Source organism: Chrysemys picta, chromosome 1 (genome assembly GCF_011386835.1).
Source record: "Chrysemys picta bellii isolate R12L10 chromosome 1, ASM1138683v2, whole genome shotgun sequence".
NCBI classification, from domain to species: Eukaryota; Metazoa; Chordata; order Testudines; family Emydidae; genus Chrysemys; species Chrysemys picta.
The window spans coordinates 309,177,060-309,201,048 of NC_088791.1; the positions used below are offsets into that span (position 1 = coordinate 309,177,060).

At 40.3% G+C, this 23,989-nt stretch overlaps 1 protein-coding gene across 7 annotated transcripts in view; it reads left to right on the top strand.

Moving 5' to 3' along the window:
• FLT1 (fms related receptor tyrosine kinase 1) overlaps positions 1–23,989 on the top strand; it is a 147,973-nt gene that overhangs the window by 19,354 nt on the left and 104,630 nt on the right. For 6 of the 7 annotated variants that reach the window (XM_065581379.1, XM_008167458.4, XM_042842844.2 and 3 more), the window contains exons 2-6: positions 1,600–1,696; positions 1,992–2,215; positions 13,011–13,135; positions 19,843–20,005; positions 20,096–20,232. In XM_065581379.1, the coding sequence (XP_065437451.1) occupies positions 1,999–2,215; positions 13,011–13,135; positions 19,843–20,005; positions 20,096–20,232 (642 nt within the window). In that variant the 5' untranslated portion in view covers positions 1,600–1,696; positions 1,992–1,998. The remainder of the gene's footprint in view (positions 1–1,599; positions 1,697–1,991; positions 2,216–13,010; positions 13,136–19,842; positions 20,006–20,095; positions 20,233–23,989) is intronic. The other variant, XM_065581380.1, reaches the window with a different exon arrangement.

The window sequence follows — 23,989 nt, forward strand, 5'->3', positions numbered from 1 at the left end:
CTACCAAGTCATCTGCCCTCCTCTGGGACAACGCAGCTAACAGTGCCCAGGGTGAAGACCTCCAAAGTAGAAGATAGATTGTCTTTGGTGGCAAGCCCTCAGCTAAGCAAAGAGCTACCAAAGGAGATAAGACTAAGCTTGAGCCTGTCCATATTCAGAACATGATTCAAGACATGTGTCTTCACGCAAAAGCCTTCCAGAAATAACAGACAAGAAATTCACATGCACACACCACCTAATAAGCAAAAGCTGCTGAACCTGGGAGAGGCACAGAGGCCACCATGGAAATGGATCTCTATGCTATTTGGTACCAACTGTGATAGGCCCCCTCAAATTACCTAAAATAGACAGATTAAACTCTTACTCCCCCATATTTCAGTGCATAATGGACAATATAATTGTATATGTAATGCTGACTCCTTCATATATTGGCTATAAACTACTTTCCTTTTTTCTTCAAATAGAACTACTCTTGGATCCTTTCAGGTTTACAGATACTCTTTTACTGCAATACAAAATCCTCATCACTTTCATTTTCCAGACTTTTGGTAGTGCCTAAATTTAGGTTAAGACAGTTGATATTTGCTTGTTATGCTGCTAACTTCTGGAATGCTTTGCAATTGATGTGAGTGGGGATCAGGATCAGGGCATTGACGTTTTTTTCCCCCACAGGTATTCTGTTACTTGTTTTTAAAGGACTATATTTTAGGTTGCTTGACATAAAAGATTCCATGTAAATATTATAATGATGGGCAAAGACAAACCAAGTGGCCTTAGAAGGCTTCTTTAGAATAGAGGAGCTTGCAGCGTAGGGGATGTTAAACAGAGGGGCTATGGCTTTAAATGAAAAGGGGTAAATCCTGCCATCCTTACTCAGTCTTTTCAAAGTCATTCCATTGACTTTGCAGAGAGTTTTATACAAGAGTTCAGCATAACTGAGGGCCTGCTTGAGTCTCCTTAGAGATCCACACCTACATCTCAGCCTCCTATGTGGAAAGGAGAGCCATCTCTATGGCTTCATCCTCTCCCTCTTTCTCTGGCCTGCACAGAGAGCTCTCCATGAACCCAGGCATGCACCTGGGGAATGGGCTGGGGCTTGCATTGTCCTCCTGCTGGTCCTGTGGAGTTCCTTATGGAAAGATGACATAGTCAGATGTCCTCGAGGCAGTGACTAGCTGTGGGAGCTCTGCTAGTGTTGTTCCATTGATGATAGATAGCCAGGGAGTGATCAGTGTGAGGTTTATGAGGGCAGTGAGCTGCCATATGGATGCTACTAGTCTACTATTGATCCACAAGGTACAGGGCCTATTGCATGTGGGAAAATCATGTCCCCCTGAATGAAACAATTCTGGAGCAAACTCAGTGTGGGGAACCTTGCAGAGGTTTCCTCTCTATTCCTTCCCCGCTTTGTGTGTTAATTCCATAGGAGAGGTTCTTGGGCCCTGAGTAAGGACTTCTTGGCCCAGAGGAAGGTGTGTGGGGGGAAAAACCCAACAGCTACGCTGCAACATTGTAGTGATGATAACACTGTGAATGTGAGCGGATTGAATATGGGAAGGCTATTTACCATTGTTAATGCTTTTCTTATTGTTTTTCTAGGATCTAGTTCAGGGTCAAAATTAAAAGGTCCTGAACTGAGTATAAAAGGTGCACAGCACGTCATTCAAGCAGGCCAGACCTTAAATCTCACATGCAGGTAACCAGATGACTTGGCTTGGATAATTTTCCTGGGTATTAATCCACAGGACTCTTTTTTTCTTTTCTTTTGGTAAATGAAATGGGGGGAAAAACAGTGTTGGGGGGATAATAGGGGCCTAACTTCAATGGCAATTGTTTAATAACTCTCTGTGGTTTCCGTTGCTGTTTTTGGAGAACAAGATTAAAGAGAACCCCAGAAATAGCCTGATATAATAAAACAGAAAGCTTGGGAACTGGAGCTATATAATTGTAGCCCAACATCATTGTTTTTATTTCCTTATCTGTGTTTGCAGGGGGGAAATGGTTCATTCCTGGTCTCTGCCTGAAGCTCCAAGTAAGGAGAGCAAAAGGCTGAAAATAATTAAAGTTGCCTGTGGAAGGAATGGCAAACAGTTCTGTAGTAGCCTGACCTTGAGCAGAGCTCAAGCAACTGACACTGGATACTATAGCTGCAAATATGCATCATCAAGTGCTGTAAGAAAGAAGACAGAATCTACAGTCTATATATTTATTAACGGTAAGATTCCAATTTTTTTAAATGCTCCTTTGGTACTTTAAATTCAACAGTGTTAAAGTGGCTAAAAGTGCTGCAAGTCAACTGTCGTTAAATATCTAAATGATGCATGTGAATGACATCTTCGGCTTTGCAAAATGGTCATGCAAATTTACCAGCCCATGTACAAAATCTGCTTGCCCACCATTTCCTGTGAGGCTGGTTGATAATGCAAAAAACTAGTGCCAATGTTTTATTTGCTAGTGAAAAAGAATGGAAGAAAAAAACCCAAATCCAAGTACACATCACACTGGGCAAGTAGAATTTTGCAAGGTTGATTTATCTGAAATGAAATGGATCAGATGTGCATCTGTGAAATGATTATGGCATCACAGAACCATCTCACGGTATCAAATGGTAATTCAAAAAATATCTCTGCCTTGACACTCCTTATAGATGTTAATTGCTATTAAAAGACCACAGGCTGCTATCTGGCCAAAGGATGCCAAATGCTGTCTTGTTGCAGATGGAAAGATCCACCTTCCAGCTTACCAGGGGAATTTTCTCATCCTGTAGAAAATTAATGTTTAAGTGTTTGTCACTTTCAAAACATTCAGTACTCTGGAATTCTATCAGATATAAAACATATTGATTCTATTTTATATCATTCTGAATATCAGCTCCTTTGTATTCAACAACCAAAGATTGTGTAATATGTGGGAAATGCCTGCATTAGGCAGTTAAATTATAATAATAAGAATGGCTTGGTGGCCTTGTTCTCTGCAGGGATAGTAATCAAGCACAGAATTCAGTAAAAATAAAATAAAGTTATAATACAGGTTTTGGATTTGCTTTTGAATTTTACTCTTCCTTGAGCTTTAATTCCTTGAAATTTACAGCAAAAAAGTGACTAGATTAATGTCAGGCATTAGATTCATAGATTTTAAAAATCTGCAATAGAATCCAAAATGGAAACTTTTCTGAATTATGTGTCTGCCTCCGCTATTGAAGTGGATGCTGGATTGGATCATTCTTGGTTTGGGTCTTGCAAAACAAAGAACATGACTGAGGCTGTGTAAAAGTGGAACCAATCAGATCTGTTGTTTTTGTTTGACAAAAAACAAGAGACCTGTCCATTTTGGTCTATATCCTGCCTTACCTAGAATTGCTCAATAATTTATAGTCATTTCTGCTTTTTCTACCTCTGAACAATACTATGGAAGTATATACTCCTCTCAGCGTTTAACCATTTACCTATGTGACTTTCAGTAGCATAACTCTGGGCAGCCAGCTATGAACGTATCCCTAAAAGTGTAAAGAAGGTAGGAGGTTACTAATTTATTCACTGACATCTTCTGCTGCCCATGAAAATATGCAGCTTTCTAGAATAGTAGTTCTTAACCTTTTTCCTATTGCGAACCCCCTTGAACCTTCCACTCCATCTAGCTGAGAATACTCTCCCATTTAGCAATATGAGAAGAGCAAATGTAGTTGTGACCACCTGACATCCTGACTCCAGGTTGAGAACCCATGTGCTAAGTCTACATTGCTACATAGAGGAGACGCCTACATGTTGGTCTCTCTCTCTCTCATTCTCTTTCCTGCACGAGGTGTTAACACTACTTGTTAATCACTGAATTAAGTTGAGACACTGTCCCTCTTTCTCCCTCTTGAGTGCTTTATGTGTTGTGTGTTGTTTTCTTGTATTTGAAAGAGAATCTATGTCAGATGCACAAGAATCAGGGTGGGCTTCCTAGTGGATGGAGAGAAACATCAGTTTCTGAGAGACAGAGTGGTCTCTTCAGGCAGGAAAAAACCTTTAATATGCCAGGTAAAATTTTCAAAAGTACCTAAGTGATTTAGGAGCCTAAGGCCTGTCTAAATCAATGAGATTTAGATTCCAAGTGCCTAAGCCTCTTTTGAAAATGGGACTTAGATTCTTAGAACATTTTACCCTTCACCTTGCTTCCCAGGAAACTTGTGAAAGGTTGTTCAAGAGGCAATCCTGTCCCAAGCTGAGATATCTCTGGCATCCAAGTTTTTAGGATCTGACATTGCTTTCAGTGGTGTGTCAGTTCCTTAACAACCAGATGTTGATAATCTCAATATGAACTACAATGGATACATGCGCCAGCCTAGGGATAATGGAATAAGTTGCCGTGTAACTAGGGTGACCAGACAGCAAGTGTGAAAAATCGGGACAGGGAGTGGAGGGTAATAGGAGCCTATATAAGAAAAAGACCCAAAAATCGGGACTGTCCCTATAAAATCGGGACATCTGGTCACCCTACGTGTAACTGCTTGATCTGTGCCTGATGAATGTATTCCTCTGAACTTTTGTAAGGTGGGGAGAAAAGTTATTGAGCCTACATAGATTTTACAGTTTTCAGGAAGAAATGTTGAGCAAGCCATGGAGATGCATTTTTGTGAATACACGAAAAAAGGACAGTTGTTATATCTCGCTAGGTGCAAATGCTACCCAGTTTGTGTTTGTAAATTTGTTCCTAGGTGGCTCCTGTAGGTTGGAGTCTAGGAATTACAATTCCCAGGATGCACTGGGGTGGGGGGGGGGGGGAGAGAAGGAAAGGAAGAATGTGAGCTCTGTGAAAGAGTGAGGGGAATGAAGCTTACCTTTGCTGTTATCAAGCTTCCCGAGTCTTCCTCAAAGGGTGAAGGTACAAAACAAATTGATGACGAGCATAAAAGAACCACAGAAAAACAGAAATCTAACTTATCCAAGTGCCTTATGATTCCTGCTGCTGCAATCTGCTGATTCTCCTGTGGAATCAGTATGGCGTTATCATTTATAAGGGAAAGCGCATGCAATGAAAGTGTCTCTTAACTTAAATCGGTGCTTTTTGGAAGCCAGCGTGGAACGCATTTATTGAGCTCAGTTTGGAAACAAATAAATAAACTTCCTTTGAAGGTTTTAATTTTTTTAACTAATTTCTGGGTGCTTGGGAAACAAACTGTTATAAAATCTGGATCACTATTAGTTATGTATTGTTTCCCGTCACAGGACATATGTGTCAGTCAATTCCCCATATTAGCACCGTGTGGATCACTAAGGTGCCTCTTTCCCATGTTTTAACTCTCTGCACAGAAGAGTAAATTGTTGCTATTTACAAACACAGAAACTGAATCATGAAAGTTAATATTGTTTGTACAGGAAGTCCTCGCTTATTGTTTAGAAAATGTTACTCGTTTCCGTAATTAGAGTGACTTCGAATATGAACTGGATAGAAAAGAATAGACATATTAAGCCTTTCAGTTCAGTAATACAAATATCCTATTGCAGAGGAAAAGGTTATATACACAGAAAGGAAGATATAAGTCCCTTTTCCCCTGTGGGGTAATGAAAATTCTTGCTGAAGAAGATGAGATGAAAATCTCATATGCCCCAATACTCAACATGCTACTTTCAAGATCCTAGGTTTCCATTATCATCCTGCCAGGCCACATGAAATTCTTTCAGAAGCCAGTCAATATATAAAACCACTTTTTCCACTGGAGTGGCCAATATTGAGTTGCTGTGGGGGGTGAGTGCACAGTCTATGCAGTAGTTACTCTGGCCCTAGACAACCAGGAACTGATGCGTCAAGCAAAAGAAACAAATATTCTTGAGAGCATTGGCTTTGTTGCAGTTCACTAAGAAAACTGGGATCCGTATAGTGCGTGAGCCCATAGAAACCCTATGAGCTGAGGAGGGAGAAGGACATTGGAATTTGAAACTCAGGAAGGCTTTCTGCAAGTTCTCTATGATCGTGGGGCCAAATCCTGCTCTGTATTCTCAATCTGCTCACCAGTCTGACGTGGGTCATTTCACTGAACACCTCCTTTAATGGGACACTCGCGTTACTCATAGGAGTGAGGTGGGCAGGGTTTTTCCACTTGCAAACAGATCATATTAATGGGATGAAGACGTTTAAGAAACATACCAAGTTAGCAGCATGCCAGCTCTTTTGACTGACTGGTTTCCCCAAGGCAGGATTCCCCAGTGACTGTCTGTCACTTTCAGACCTGTTTTTCTGGGTGCAGGCACACTGTCTTTTCCACCGGCCTGTTGGTCAGACTCTTTTTCAGTTGCTGGGGTGGGGCCCATTTTCTTTTTGCACAAAACATGCACTTCGCTCAGCCTTCCATGACTGCTGCCACCTGCTCTCATGACAGAGCTGGGGAAAACAAATAACTGTGGTTACTTCGATATTTTAATCCTAGAGCTTTGCAGGAATTCAAACAAATGCTGGTTCCAGGTTGCCATATTGCCATTGCCTCTGGCCAGTTCACATGTAGGCAGTAGCAACATTTTCATACTAGCAAACTTGAGAATTTTTCCCCAGAAGGAAATCATCTCTATCTTTATAGAGGAAATTTAGCCAGTTTCACAGCAAATGGTCTTTCTTTCTTTACAGCAAAGTAGGTTAAGTTTTCAGCCATGGCACCTGCCTTTTTCATTCTCACCAAATCTGTCACTGAATTTGAGGGGAGCCTGCTAACTGGCTTGCAGCTTGGTCAGCAATGAGAACTGTTTTGTATAGTCCTAATCCGATTATCGGTCTCCAATTTGTCATTCTTCAAGGTCTTTTCTAGCATTGTCAGTGTTCATGTATGCTAATTTATCTCCTTGGCACTATTCCATGGATGGTGAAATATTCAACGATACTCCTGCTATGTGCCCCTCTTACAATATTGTGGGTACCAGATCTTGAAGATGAAGCAACTAAACAAGATTTTACTTCATTGCAATTTAAAGTAGCCACATTCATAGATCACCAATGACCACAGTTTCAAACATGTCCTCTAATTTTGGTTGTTTCAATTTTTTGGGTGCCCAAGATTAGATGACTAAGTGTTTCAAGTGGAGCAATCAAAAATGAAGGCCCCCAGGATTAGTGGACACTGAAAAATTTAAGCCTTTGGACTTTCAAAGTGCATGTTTTTTGAGAGCACATTTTGAAACCCTAGAGTCACACCCTGCAAGCTCTTGGTGCACAGAATTCCCTTTGACATCACTGGGAATTCCAGTTGTTGGCAGCTGGCTGAATCAAGCCTTCGAGTTGGAATGGATTTAAATGTGACTTTAATAGATTCACTTTTCATAACCCTGCATGATATTACATCTCAGAAGAGGCAGACTGTCTAACAACAGCTCTCCAAAAACTTTGGTTTAAAGTTCAAAAACCCCAGTATCAGGAGAATTTAGCTGGTAAAGGTGTGACTTTAAAAAAAAACTAAAAAACAAACAAAAAAACCCAAATCTCTGAACATTGACCAAAGATTTAGATTATTTTCTTCCTGTACATTTTTTAAAAATCAGTAATAACCTGGCCATGGAACAACTTGCCCCAATGTTCCCAGTGTGGGAGGCTCTGCACCTCCCTTATCCCTTTCATGATCCATCTCTGCGATTTGGCACAGCTCTATCATATGAATTGTACTTTTTGGCTAACAGATTGTCAAAGTCAATAATGTAATAGCACATTTGTTATGAAAAGGAAACTAGTTTAAACTATATTACAGCTGTATGCAGTATGTGGATACATTTTCAGTGCATAAGAAAGTTCCTCCTACAAAATAGAGCCCCCTAGAACACATTGACATAAATCACTTGCTGTTTCCGTTCCTGTGGATGCAGGCTTCACTTTGCGTATTGTGAGTAGTTCCATTGGATTTACCGGGACTACCCGCAATGTGTAAAAAGCATGTGCCCGTTCCTAACTGTGCTTTGATGTATTGTTGAAGCGTGCTAGGAAACCGTTAGTGTGCACCAGCAGGGTTGACACTGACCAATTAATGTGTAACATATCAATGCATTTTAGAAATCATACCCCAGTAAAGTGCACTGCCCCACCATGTCGATAAGCCCATTGTGTTTGAAGATAAGTGCTTTAGTCTTGAGATGTTCAACTCCTCTGTACTTTGGATTTTGCTTGCCAAGTTATTCTTGTTCTGGGTTTATTTCTAAGTGTACTATTTTATGTCTCAATGTCACTCTTTCTTCAATGTCCAGCAGTCATTTTCACTGGAGGGCCATTATTTTTGGGGCTAGGAAAGAAAAAGAAGACTGAAGGGCTTCTAGAAGTAATTTTGTCCACTTAAGGCCAGATTCTGTGCACAGTCCATTCCCACTGTGCTAAATTCTCCTTTCAGTTTCACCGATGCAACCCAATTGACTTCCATGAAGTTGCACTGGTATAACTGAAGTCAAGGGTTGCATTAATGTAAATGAAAGAAGAATTTGGCCCATGGATTTTAATGCAATTTACATGAGTATATCTGAGGACAGAATTTGGTCCTTAAAAATGTCTTTATGAATGGGAGAAAGGTATTCTCTGTAAGTTGAGAAACCATTTATTTTGAGCCTGAGATACTACTATGATAAGCATGATATAAACAGGTATCTGGGCCCCATTAAGTAGAATGGCAAAACTCCCATAGCCTTCAGTGGCACCAGGGTTTCACCCATAGAGTTTGCTTCTGACATTTTTATCTCTGTGTTTTTTGACTTTCATAGACTCCTAGATTCCAAGACCAAAGGGACCTAGTGATCTAGTCTGACCTCCTGTATAACGCAGACCATAGAACTTCCTCAAAATAATTCCTAGAGCATATTGTATGGAAAAACATGTAACCTTGATTTAAAAATTGTCAGTGATGGAGAATCCATCATGACCCTTGGTAAATTGTTCCAATGGGTGATTACCCTCACTGTTAAAAATTCACACCTTATTTCCAGTCTGAATTTGTCTATCTTCAACTCCCTGCCATTGGAACATGTTCTACCTTTCTCTGCTAGATTGAAGATCCCATTATTAAATATTTGTTCCCCATATAGAGACAAATAGATTGTAATCAAGTCATCTCTTAACCTTCTCTTTGTTAAGCTGAATAGACTAAGCTCTTTGAGTCTATCACTGTAAGCCATGTTTTCTAATCCTTTAATCATTTTTGTGGCTCTTCTCTGAACCCTCTCCAACTTATCAACATCCTTCTTGAATTTTGTGCACCAAACTGGACACAATATTCCAGCAGTGATCACACCAGTGCCAACTATAGAGTTAAAATAACTGCTCTATTCCTGCTTGAGGTTCCTGGTTATGTATCCCAAGATCACATTAGCTCCTTTAGGCACAGCATCACATTGGGAACTCTTGTTCAGTTGATTGTCCACTATGACCTCCAAATCTTTTTCAGAGGCAGAGACTTGTGTAGTTGAAGTTAAGGAACCTGAGGGCACAGAGCATGGAAAGGAGGAGCATCCGTTTTTCTGACTGTGCCATTCCAATATGTGCTAATCCAATTGTTTTTGCAAGATATTTGCCATAATATTTGCCTGAATTAAGGCTCTTATGTTTTAATCTGTTTTATAACCAGTTAAATAAAATAGCTGCTATATATGTTCACAGACAATACAGCAAATGACCTTCATGAGTTATGTGATTCTGTGACTACTTTTTGTGGCCTCACTTTGATTGTGAGTGGGAAATATTGTGGGTAACCTGGTTAAACACAGTAGAAAACCACTAACTGCAGATGCAATTATTGTTTTAAAATATAATATTCAGTAAGAAGCGACCTCCAACTTATGCAAATATTCAGGATTTTTTTTCCTCCTCAGTTGCGACCAGTTGTTTAGCAAAAAATAAACATGCTCCTCCCCATGAAATACTTAAAGCCAAAGGAGCTTAATACATTGTGCTATTGTGGTCTTCAACATTGCTGAAAATACTCTTTTTTGAAGATAAACCACTCTGTTCAAAGTCAGAATTAGACCCCCATGGCCTGATTCACCACAGTGTTACTCTGCTTTTACCCCTAGAGTTAGTTACGCCAGCATAAAAGTGGAGCGGTGAATCAGGCCCAAAGGGAGTAGAAATTTCATCATTGGAGATGGCTCAGAAGAATAGGGGAGGGAAGTCAGATTTAGACTTTAAGGGTCTAATTCACCACTGTGTTACATCACCTCAAGAAGGAAAGATTAATCTCTGGCAATCAGAAGGAAAACATGGCAGGAGCTACTAGCAATAGGTAGGCTGGAGGTGGGGGGAGAAAAGACTAAGATGGGATCAGGAGGGTTTATTAATTGGGGAAGAAAGGTCCTAGCTCATTGGAGTATTCCGACTTGTTACTCTAGCACCAGCTGCTAGTCCTGAAGTAATCACTATATCCCCTTATGACCATTAAGAAGGAAGGAGAATAAAATCAAAGGGGCTTAGGAAAAGCCTCCAAAGTAATTATGAAAACAAAATGCTGCTAGGAAACATGATGCATATTCCTTTTAATCAAAAGCAGGAAGACGTTTGGAGGGCTTTGGGCCACATACTGCTCTCAGTCCATGGCGGAACTCCCTAGTGATGTCAATGGGAATTCTGCACGTGAATCGAGCTATAGCTGTGGCTGGCTCTTTATGTCTAAATGCTCTAATGTGTAATTGTAATTTCAGATTTACAGGGGAAAGCCACCTTCAAATGTAATAATTGCATTCAGAGGAGTCAAGAAAACTTTTTTAGCTTTGTTTGACAGCACTTGACTGTTTCCTCCAAGTGTGAATGGCAGAGGCACGTTTCCATTAAGGGAAAAAAGAGTTCTTCACATTTTGTGCTGGTTTCCTGTCACCACCTCTAGACAGACAGGGAGTCCTGTGAGGTTAGGGCAGTACAGCTCCCACTAGAGCAATGTTGGCATCAGTTAGTGGTGACACTTTGTCTGGAGACAGTACCGGTAGTCTTCAGGGCAGCTCTTCCTCACACTTGTAACGATCTGGAGATTATAATACAGGAAACTACTCTGCAAAGTTTGCTGGTTTTGGAAAGTAGCTCTTAATTTTGTGACAAGGATGAATGAGCCTTAGGGGAGTAATAAGTCTGTTTCACTGGTGATGTTAAAGGTCTAGTGACCTCTTCCATAACTGCAGCCCCTGCAAAACAAAAATGTTTCTTTTACAATGGTACAAGCAGGCGCAGTCTTGGTCTTTCCTTGAATCATATTGCAAAGGAAATGTTAGACTAACAAGTCTTGGAATATTTTTATTGCATACACAGTCTCTACTATGCATGAGCTCCTTTTGTGATCACAACAGATCTGACTCTGATCCAGGCTTTCAATTTTAAATGATTTTCTTCATGCAACAATTTGATCTCATCTATTAAATCTCCTTAAACTCTTTGGGCCAAACTGTGCTCTCACTTGCGCAGGGGTACTCTAAGGTACTTCTGAATTTAGCCCACTGTAAGTAAGTGCAGAATTGCTTCCCCTCCTGCCCTGTGCCTAAGATGTACTTTAATTTGCGTAGTCTAATAAGAAATGGGGATCTTAAAGGATTTTATTACTATGTGAAGTGATGTACATACTCTTAAGTAAAAAGAACAGGAGTACTTGTGGCACCTTAGAGACTAACAGATTTATTAGAGCATAAGCTTTCGTGGATGCATCTGAAGAAGTGGGCTGTAGTCAACGAAAGCTTATGCTCTAATAAATCTGTTAGTCTCTAAGGTGCCACAAGTACTCCTGTTCTTTTTGCGGATACAGACTAACACGGCTGCTACTCTGAATACTCTTAAGTGAAAGAGAAGCAAAAGCAACGTATTTAAAAGAGTAGCTGCTTCAGTGAACATATAGGAATGTGCAGAGATTCATGACTGGGATAATTTGATAGTGATACTCTATTTCAACATTCACAAATGGCCAAATCTTGGAAGGAAGAATACTATTGCTATATATTGGATTCGGACTGAGTGAAAACAGCAGAATTTGTCTGAAAATGCACCAGAACTAAAGTAAAACCAATCCCCCAGATCTGACCACCTGAAAACAGGATTTAGACCCAGAGTTTGTGGCTCTTGTCCGTCTTGGTTAAACAACACAAATAATAAAACATTTGCAAAAGCAACAGTAATATTCCCTATTTCCATGTGGGCTATTTGTGCCAATGCCTTTTGTCAAAGGTGATTGTTTAAGGAGACAGTAAATGATACTGTCAAGTCTTAGTTGTTGAGTTAAATGAAATAAATGTTTCCCTGACATTTTCAGGCACCTTGTCACTTACAAAAGAGACACAAATATATGGTGCCGGTAGGAAGGAAGGCAATTATTAACGCTTACTTGTCCATATTCTAAGAGCTACTTGAATATCTGACTTAATGACCATGTTTAGGATCCCAGTCCTAGTCTTACTGAAGCCAATGTGAGTTTTGCTATTGACTTCCAGGGGAGCAGGAACAGGCCCTTGGGGGGTGGGGGGGTGGGTGTTTCTTGATAGGTGAATTCCAGCTCAGTCCCATGTAATAACGTCTTCCAATGACAATAAAAAATAAATGAACACAAACACTATGAAATATAGTATTTTATTTATATCTGAGCCATATGTGAGATGCAATAACTAGAAAAAAATCTGTTTACTTAACATCACCTATATATATATATATATAATATTAAAGATGATGCAAAAATGTAAAGAAATGCTGTGTGTTGATTATTAATTATTAGTGATCTTTTATACACTGCAAAAACATTTTACCAGCCCTAAATAATCAAAGTAAATGGAACAGCTATTTTGGAAACTTATCAACACTGATAGTTAGGGAGAATTGACTGATCCTTTGTTGTAGTTATCTGTAAATAATGAAAGAACCATTTTTAAAGAGATATGGGGCCTGTGGTGAGAATTTTCTCTAGGCCCTTCAGATTTACCACAATAAATGAGAAGGCTCTTTTTAGTTGTTGTGGTAATTCGTTAGTATAGTTTGGTTAAGTTAGCCGCACATTTTCTATGCTGTTGTAATGTTCAAACAGTTACCTTTTTTTTTATCCTTCTCTGTAGATACAGGCAGTCCATTTGTAGAGCTGCACAGTGACATACCTAAAATTATACACATGACTGATGGAGGAGAGATGATCATTCCATGCAGAGTCACGGCACCAGACATTGCTGTTACTTTAAAAAAGGTACCTTATCCACGTATATTTCTGAAAGTGTTCCTGCAGATATAAATGTGCTGCGTTACTTTTTTGCAACTATTTTAATGACTGGAGCGTTTGAGCAAATCACTTGTTCGCCTGTGTTAAATGTTAACTATATATTCTGGGGGCACCTATGATTTAGGGCACAGTCTCCTCTTGGAACCTGGTCCAACCACTGAAATCAATAAAGATACTCCCATTGACCCAGAGGGTGATGGCTCAAGTGCTTGATGCATAGAAATGTATGCACATGGCTCCCAAGGAAGCTAGTAGAATTATATACACGAAGTAAATCCCCAGGCATCAAGATGAGAACAGTACTTCTTTGCTAATGTTATGCTTGTTTAGTTTAAATAGAGACAACAGCTCATAGAACAGGAGAGCTGTGCAAGTCAAGGATGAGATGCTTTATCTGTGTCTGGAGAGAGCTCCATATGTGAAGGAATAGATGAACAGTATTGTTGCAGGAAAGAGAAGGTCAACTCTTTGTGTAAAACAGCAGGAAATAGTGAGACAGGACTCAAGAAAACTGATGAACTGTTCAAATAAGACACATGAGGCCAGATTTTCAGCTGGTGAGAATCAACATAGATCCACTGATTTCAATGCTTCATTGTCTAGGCTGACTTATACCAGCTGAGATGTGGCCCTTGTGTTTTATCTTAAGTTAGAGGTTCTCAAACTGCAGTGGTCCATGGAGCACTTGCTCATGGTCTGTAGAGACCTGGCTGGTGACATGACACTAACTTTCCTCCTTGTTTCCAACTGCTAAATCACATTAAAGGAAGCTAAAAATGCAAAGAAAATAAACAACTTGAATCTAAAAGTGATCTCTATAGATTAAAGCACTTTTTATTCTGGAGCACAATTCCTTGGTGAGGTGTGGAGCAGGGTTGGCTTGTGCAGAAAATTTGATGGCTGTAGAAGCAAAGAATAAATGGGGCCGGCGCTGAAGTGTGTGTGTTGTAGAATGAGAATCTATTTTTTAGATTTTGGAAGTTGTGGGGTTAAAAATGTTTCCTTGTTGTGTCTTAAACCTCAGTGTATTTAATTCCGAGCTGGGAAAACTCCTGTTTCACTAAGCATTCCGCCTGCAAGGATCTTCTTTAAAATGAGTTTCTCCTTTCCCTCCTCTTCTGATGGATGATATTTATACCCACCACTCTTCCTCCACTGCCATGCAGTATCCACTGCCCTTGAAGCTGAAGTTTGTGGTGTAGGATCATGAGGCTCTCTATAGCATCAAAGTCAGATGTAACACAGTTTATAAGGGAGGAGGAGCCTGGCCTTAACTAAGGGAATTGGTTACGTATACTTTTTGCATTCCAGGAAAAAGAAATGTGCCTCCCTAGTTCATATCAGAATTTCCTGGAATATGTAAACTACAGGTGCTTAGATCATGTACTTGGTTATTTGTCATGCTATGAAACCAGTGGATGTAGGCTCCAGCAATTTTTTTGCTTATGTAACAATTCCGAGAGGCCTGAGATTTATTTCACAACTGCTGTCATAGTATTTATGGCTAGCTGGCAAAACAGTCATTCTGTTTTCCACTTAGCAATGAAGTGAAAAGCCAGGATTCCTGTCCTGGAACTTCTGTAACTGGAAGAACAGCATAGAGCCATTAGGTCTCTATCCTGCGTTAACAGGAATTCAGAAAATAGGTTCTCAGGCACATTTCACACTTCCTAGGGAAGCGATTCCTCCCTTTTGAGTGGACTCAATCCTGAAGTCTTGTGGAGACACTGCCATTCACATTTTGTTTCTCTTAGTATTGTTACCTTTTAGTTTCAATGGTGCAATGTGGGGAAATTTTATTATTCATCTCTAGCGCTATGGATGATGTTAGCCAGTGAAATGCAATGTGGGGAAATTTTATTATTCATCTCTAGCGCTATGGATGATGTTAAGCAGTGAAATACTGTCATTACCTATTGTACAAATGTAATTGCAGTTTTATGTGAGCTTTGAGATGCGTAGCTGCTATAACTTCAAGTTACGTGTGTGGGCCAATGTTTGTGTATTGCACAAGATGGCAATCAACATACACAACACAGAAAGAGCCATAAAAATCTTGCAGCCAGGGATTAAGACAGTACAGGGGATTTCATTTCTGGGTCACGACTTCAAATCTAGCCTAGGTCTATAGCAACTGAAAATCTTTTTCTCATTGTTCGACGACCTGTAGAATTAGTTAATGGTTTTGGTCTAATTCAGGGGTAGGCAACCTATGGCACTCACACTGTCTGGGTCCTGGCCACCGGTCCAGGGGGCTCTGCATTTTAATTTAATTTTAAATGAAGCTCCTTAAACATTTTAAAAACCTTATTTACTTTATATACAACAATAGTTTAGTTATATATTATAGACTTATAGAAAGAGACCTTCTAAAAACGTTAAAATGCATTACCGGCACGCGAAACCTTAAATTAGAGTAAATAAATGAAGACTCGGCACACCACTTCTGAAAGGTTGCTGACCCCTGGTCTGATTCTTAGTAGACAGATTGTCACATTGCCGAAACCACCATTGACACTGCTTATGGTAACCTTTGTCCAAAGGTCAAATGGGCACCATAGCAGCAACAGTATCACCAGGGTAACTTGCCTCAGCCCCACCTTGAAGGAACCGTTTCTTGGAGCAGTTGTTTTGTCTACTTATCTGTTCCTCCTGGCTGAGAATGCCAACAGTATTAACGTGTTTGAAAAACAAAACAAAAAAAGGGGCAGAAGATTAGGGAATTATTTACCACAAGAATAGGAGGTTTTATAGCCCCTTCCTTCCCCAAATCAGATTCCTCCTTCTCACCTGAAGAAAGATGTAGATATTTCAAAATCTATTACACATTTCAGTATGCTTTAAATTGGCATCTTTAATACAATATATCTTACAAAACATATGGGAAACGTATGTCTACTACATTCATAGGCTTTCAATATTGTATTGTGGTAGGGCCGTAAGACCCCAGGCAGGATCAGGGCTCATTGCGCTAGGTGCTGTACACATAGAAAGACAGTCCCTGACAGTCTAATTGGAAACAAGAAGAGAAGAGGGTGACGAGGGCAACTTAGCAGCTATGGTGATGTGGGTGATATAAGTACCTAGATGTATAATAATCCCATGTTTACTTAGGCTATGCTGACCAATATTGTCTCATTGTTTTCTTGTACTCCCTCATGTGTTGACTCCATCTGTTGGCTCTCTTTAGATGGTAAGTTTTTTGGGGGCAGGGACTGTCTTTTTGTTCTGTGTTTGTACAGCACCTAATATAGTGAGGTCCTAGTCCATGACTAGAGCTTCTAGGTGCCATGGGAATATAAAATAAAATAAAATAATAACAACAACAACTGATTATCCTGATTATCACTACAAAAGTTTTTTTTCTCCTGCTGATAATAGCCCACCTTAATTGATTTGTCTTGTTAGAGTTGGTATGGCAACCCCCATCTTTTCATGTTCTCTGTATATATATATATATATATATATATATATATATATATATATATATATATATATATATATATATATATATATATATATATATATATATATATATATATATATATATGTATATATATATAATCCTCCTACTGTATTTTCCACTCCATGCATCTGATGAAGTGGGTTTTAGCCCACGAAAGCTTATGCCCAATTACATTTGTTAGTCTCTAAGGTGCCACAAGTACTCCTCATTCTTCTAACAACAAATGATTCTGGAACATTTCAACTTTTTAAAAAATCAGTCACTAGTGGTTTCCTGCTGGCCACCTGGTAGAAGTGGAGTGATTTGAAGGAGGAGAGGGTAGTGGCTCAGTCACAGTGGCTCTGTGCATCAGGGCAGCATGGAGAAGCTGGTGGGGAAAGTGGGCAAGCAGGTCACAGAGGGTAGTGGCATTGGTGGAATGGAGTGAGCGCTGAGGGTGGCTCAGTAAGATACAAGAGCAAATAAGTAGGGATGGGAAGAGTTGTGAAAGGCCTTAAAGGTGAGGACCTGGCCTATTTTGGTTCTTTCCCTGGAAGAAAACCTCAGCTCTCCTCTCCTCAGAGAACAGCTGATTGGAGCACCTTGGACTTTTTGATCTGACTCAGCCACATGAGACCAGCTTTGCTGTGTAGGATCCCAGAGGACTTTACTTTCATGCCCTGCTTTTAATTTTCATTAGTCACGGATTTCAGTTGTCTAATGTGTCCTTGATGGTAACTGAAGTTGCCCACACACACTTTTTTTTAGATCCCCAAGCTGCTTATGTAACGCTAACCATTTCTGAGAGGTGCCGGACTAGTAAATAGTTTGTGCATGGATTTGCATTAGGGATGGGTGGGGCTCCTGAAGCCTGAGGGTCTGTGAACCTCTCAAACTATACTCCAGCTTCACAAAATGAGATTAAGTTTGTAATGGTTTATTCTAGTCATTTAGACTCTCTCCCTCGCCCTGTGCCACTCCCAGAGAGGGTCAGTGTTAAGAGCTTTTCTAGCTAAAGGGTAGCATGTGCTATGTACTAAGGCTAGATGAACAACACTCTTAGCCCCAAAGCTAGGCTAATGCAAATTTATTACCTGATTAATTAATGAATAGGAATTCAGCTCGCCCTGGGCAGCATCTGCTTGTGGGGCTCCCGTGGAGCCTGGACTGCAAATCGAATCCTCCTCTTATCTCCTAGCAGAACCCCTGGGGGAATGCAGCAGTGAAACAATAAGGACAACCTGCACCTCCACTGAACCAGCGGGGGGTAAATCCAGCTGGATGGCTTGAAAACAGGAGCCGTGAACTGGTTAAACATACTTTTTGTATGTAGAAATAGTAACTACAATAGCGCCGTCCCTAGAATACAAGGCACTGCTGAGTGTCAGCCAGCCGGCTATAAAGTAATGGACTGTGCTTATGCGTGTAACACATACAGTCCCCTGTGATTTGCAAGCTTATTATAGCTTCTTATCAGATGTTGTAAAGATAAGGAATTCTATTCTACTGCAGCACTTTTGTGCCAGCTGTAATTATTCTCATTCATGTCTGTCAGGGGAAATGGCATGCGATGACGAGGGGGATCTTGAGGGCAGCTTTAGGCCTGTGCTGAATAGGCAGCACCGAGGGTGCCACATTTCAGAGGGAAGGTGTTCTGTGCAGGAAGAAGCCATCTAGTCACAAGCCCCCAAATTCTGGGCATCCATCCCTAAGGCTTTGGCTGCAGGAAGAGGAGGGCTGGCCAGAAGACAAGTTCTCTGGTCAAGCAAGGGGGAAGGAAAGAGGTGAAAGGAATGCAGCGAGGCTGGCGGCAGAAAGAAGTGGCAGTGACGAAGGTGCTTTGTTGACTGGGGGCGGGGGAAGGTGCACACACCGGTCCTTTCTTAGAACACTAGTACACCTCAGCTCAGCTGGGAGTAATCTTAAAAAAAATGTGCAGTTCTTCTATAAAACATGACAATAAAAAATGGCATTGTGAATTTCTGTACTCGGAGCCTTTTGCCCATTGCCAGGTTTTTCAAGAAGGGGGATTTTTGTTACAGTAACAAAAGGCATTAATACATTTGAAGGGCAGGAGATAGAAAATACGTAATTGTCCGATGATGATGTTCAAGATGCTACACAGTGAAAAGTATACCTGGGATGATGAGAAAACAAGACTTCTAAACATGTTTTTGCGTGAACCACAATGCTGGTATCATATTTTGCCTTTGCAGTTTTTGTTGTATCAAAATGGGTTTCAAATTCAGAAGGTGATCATGTAAAATTTAACTGCTACGACTGCCAGAGCATTTGATTATTTCCTAACTGTAACTCCCATGTGCCAGGGATTCTATTGGACTTTTGGGACAAAAGTTTCAGAGATGACTAATGATTTTGGATTCCTCGTTTTTTTGGGTACTCAGCCTGAGATGCCTTAAAGGTGCCTGATTTTCAGTGCTGAGCACTGACCCTCTGAAAATAAGGCCCAATTAATGTGTCTCAAGTTGGGCACCAAAAATTACTAATCACTTCTGAAAAATTAAGGTCACAACCTCCTGTGGCTTTCTTCATTTTCCAGTAAGAACTACAATTAGCATGACTGAGGAAGCTCTGCGGCCTTATGATTCATGGATTGTGTGCTGTGATAGTCATGAGAAGCCCCTATATTGTGATGTGTCAGTTTGGGAACATGTGCACATATTATTCACACTCTTTCTGAAACAATCCAGTGCCCTTAGAAGACAACAGAAATCAAGAGACTCATAAAATGGAATCTGAGCTGGCATTTGTTAAAGGCACAAGATGACAGCAGAGGAAGTTAATCCGTCAACCGTAGGGGAAAATGTGTATTTCTTTCTCAATAGCCACACCAGGATAGTTAATTACAAAGTCTGTCTGTCTGAGGCACTTTGACTGCCAATGAAAGCCAATAGCATTGTAGGCAGACTAAGCTCCTAGGCTAAGGCTAGTGTCATTCATTTGTATATTAATTTACATTCTGCAGTAAATAATGTAATGATGAATGCAAATGAAACCTTCACATTCTGCACCCAGATTTTCTTTTAATTTAACATAAAACATTTACTTGAAAATATGCCTAATTAAATCTTGTCATTTGTGAGTTGATTGGCACTTTTTAGATTTGTTTTTTAAATTCCTTTTTATTAAGCCTCCGAAGGTTTTTGGGGAGGGGGCTCTGTGGAAATAAAAATGGATTAGTTTTATCAAATATGTTCTTCGTTTTCAGATTCCACTAGAAACTCTGATTCCTGATGGGAAGACAATAATTTGGGATAGCACAAAAGGCTTTATAATACCAAAGGCAACATACAGATTCATAGGTCTCATGAGCTGCGAGACAACCGTTGACGGGCATAAGTATAGTACAAAATACTTAACGCACCGACAAAGTGAGTAGCGTTCACCTGTCTCAGTCTTGTAAACATGGCATTATGTTGGTGTGATGCTATTCATTTTTCCTTTCTCTTTGTGATCTGCAGCCAACACAATATTTGATGTCCAGCTAAACACCCCAAACCTAATCAAATTGCTGAAAGGAGACACCCTGGCCGTTAACTGTACAGTTGCTGCAGCCTGGAACACAAGAGTTCAGATGACATGGAGTTACCCTGGTGAGGTGAGTGCTTTGGTCTGTATGTAAAAATGCTACTTATTTTCTAAAACATCATCCCATTAATAAGCAACCCCAATAGGAATTTTGGCTTGAAATACTTGCCATACTTGGCATTCCATTGTCATGACCCTCACTGACATGTCTTTTATTGCCTTTTTACAATTATTATTTTGCTTAATTGAATAAGTAAACATGTTTACACAATACACTGCGGTATATTGCATAATCAGGAGTGAACAGGAGAATTGTTTCATCCTTGGGAACTTCTTCTTGGGTTCAGTGAAGTAATAGAAATTTATCACCCAGTGCCAAGTTCTCTTTTGTAACAGAAAAGTTTTCAGTTAAACCATCATTCTAAGCCCATTCATGTAAAGGACTGGCAGACAGTCAGGCACCCGACTCAAGCATGTTTAGAAAAGATATTACTATTCAGCTAGCCAAGATTTCATTTGTTAAGTGTCACATGAACAATTCTCTTGTTTTGACAACTACAAGAATGATCTTGAACGTATTTCCCCTCTCCTGCCTCCCCCCAGATTGGGAGCATCCTCATAAATACTTGTCATTTATGAAACAACTGCCAGGGAGTCCATGTTAAGCTGATAAGAAATTTGACATTCGTTTAAGGTTTACAGCTCCCAGTCCTTTCATGTCAGTTTGATTTATACTGTAGATCCAAGTCATGATCATTTATTATGTCCGACATTGTGCTTAATCACAACCTGAAATTATGATTACACGATGTCAGAATGATTACACCAGCAGCTTCTAGCAGACTGTAGCTGTTTGCGCTAACATTTTTTCATCTCAGAAATAAATAACTTAGCAACAAACAATACTCTGAGCATGCTAGAATGGCACATTGTTGCCTTGCCATGATCTGTTGCTTAACATTACACTTTGCACTGTGAAGTAGTGTTGTGTTTTTATTTAGATGATAGGGCTCTCACTGTTTTATAAGACAATAACCATGTTCTGGGTTAAATAAACTCTGAACCCAAAGGATGAGGGGGAGTCACAGGAAATAACTCCTCAGCTTCAGTTTATCTTCTGCTCCACCCTATTCTCTTGCCAAATCTTGTCATTTCTCTCTTTCTGTAATGTTTCCAGAATTCTCCCCTTCTCTGTTCCTGCTGCTAACACCCTGGCACACACCTTGTCTACTGTAAATCTTCTCCTCTCTGGCCTCCTATTTCTTCTCCATTTTATTCAACATGCTGCAGGTAACACAATCTTCCACTCCTGTTGCTTCCACCCTTTCCTGTGGAATCTCTTCATTGTCTGTTTTCAGTGTCAAGTATCAGAGGGGTAGCCGTGTTAGTCTGGATCTGTAAAAAGCGACACAGAGTCCTGTGGCACCTTAAAGACTAACAGACGTATTGGAGCATAAGCTTTCGTGGGCCAATACCCACTTCGTCAGGCACATCTGACGAAGTGGGTATTCGCCCACGAAAGCTTATGCTCCAATACGTCTGTTAGTCTTTAAGGTGCCACAGGACTCTTTGTCGCTGTTTTCAGTGTGTTAGCCGTGTTAGTTTGGATCAGCAAAAAGAACAGGAGTACTTGTGGCACCTTAGAGACTAACAAATTTATTTGGGCATAAGCTTTTGTGGGCTACAGCCCACTTCATCAGATGCATGCAGTGGAAAATACAGTAGGAAGATATATATATACAGAGAACATGAAAAAATGGGTGTTGCCATACCAACTCTAACTAGACTAATCAATTAAGGTGGTCTATTACCAGCAGGAGAAAAAAAAACTTTTGTAGTGATAATCAGGATGGCCCATTTCAAACAAGAAGGTGTGACAAGAAGGTGTGAGTAACAGTAGGGGGGAAATTAGCATGGGGAAATAGTTTTTACTTTGTGTTAATGACCCATACACTCCCAGTCCTTATTCAAGCCTAATTTAATGGTGTCCATTTTGCAAATGAAGTCCAGTTCTGCAGTTTCTTGTTGGAGTCTGTTTTTGAAGTTTTTTTGTTGAAGAATATATACCTTCAAGTCAACGGCACTGCTTTGGATACCTGCATGGCCCCACAGTATGCCAACATTTTTATGGCTGACTTAGAACAACACTTCCTCAGCTCTCGTCCCCTAATGCCCCTACTCTACTTGTGCTACATTGATGACATCTTCATCATCTGGACCCATGGAAAAGAAGCCCTTGAGGAATTCCACCATAATTTCAACAATTTCCATACCACTATCAACCTCAGCCTGGACCAGTCCACACAAGAGATCCACTTCCTGGACACTACAATGCTAATAAGCGATGGTAACATAAAAACCACTCTATACCGGAAACCTACTGACTGCTATACTTACCTACATGCCTCCAGCTTTCATCCAGATAACATCACACGATCCATTGTCTACAGCCAAGGTCTAAGATACAACTGCATTTGCTTCAATCCCTCAGACAGAGACAAACACCTACAAGATCTCTATCAAGCATTCTTAAAACTACAATACCCACCTGCTGAAGTGAAGAAACAGATTGACAGAGCCAGAAGAATATCCAGAAGTCACTTAGTACGGGACAGGCCCAACAAAGAAAGTAACAGAACGCCACTAGCCGTCACCTTTAGCCCTCAACTAAAACCTCTCCAGCGCATCATCAAGGATCTACAACCTATCCTAAAGGACGATCCCTCACTCTCACAGATCTTGGGAGACAGGCCAGTCCTTGCTTACATACAGCCCCCGAGCCTGAAGCAAATACTCACCAGCAACCACACACCACACAACAAAAACACTTACCCAGGAACCTATCCTTGCAACAAAGCCCGTTGCCAACTCTGTCCACATATCTATTCAAAGGACACCATCATAGCACCTAATCACATCAGCCACACTATCAGAGGCACGTTCACCTGCACATCTACCAATGTGATATATGCCATCATGTGCCAGCAATGCCCCTCTGCCATATACATTGGCCAAACCGGACAGTCTCTACGCAAAAGAATAAATGGACACAAATCAGATGTCAAGAATTATAACATTCAAAAACCAGTCAGAGAATACTTCAACCTCCCTGGCCACTCAATTACAGACCTAAAAGTTGCAATTCTTCAACAAAAAAACTTCAAAAACAGACTCCAACAAGAAACTGCAGAACTGGAATTAATTTGCAAACTGGACACCATTAAATTAGGCTTGAATAAGGACTGGGAGTGGATTGGTCATTAACACAAAGTAAAAACTATTTCCCCATGCTAATTTCCCCCCTACTGTTACTCACACCTTCCTGTCAACTGTTTGAAATGGGCCATCCTGATTATCACTACAAAAGATTTTTTTTCTCCTGCTGGTAATAGCCCACCTTAATTGATTAGTCTCGTTAGAGTTGGTATGGCAATACCCATTTTTTCATGTTCTCTCTCTCTCTCTATATATATATATCTTCCTACTGTATTTTCCACTGCATGCATCTGATGAAGTGGGCTATAGCTCACGAAAGCTTATGCCCAAATAAATGTGTTAGTCTCTAAGGTGCCACAAGTACTCCCCGTTCTTTTTTCATTGTCTGTATGTCTTGTCAGCACCACTCGGATTCTTCAGCCTCATCTCCTAGGTGCGACATAACTCTGCCCCAACCACATCTCAGTTCTCATTTTCACGCACTCCCCCGTGTCAGGGCCCTATAGCTGTCAATATTTAAAGTTGGGAAGTCACTATGTAGCCATATGCAAAATTGGTAGATGTAGTACTATAGTAATTAATAACTGGATTACATTTTAAATTAAGGGTTA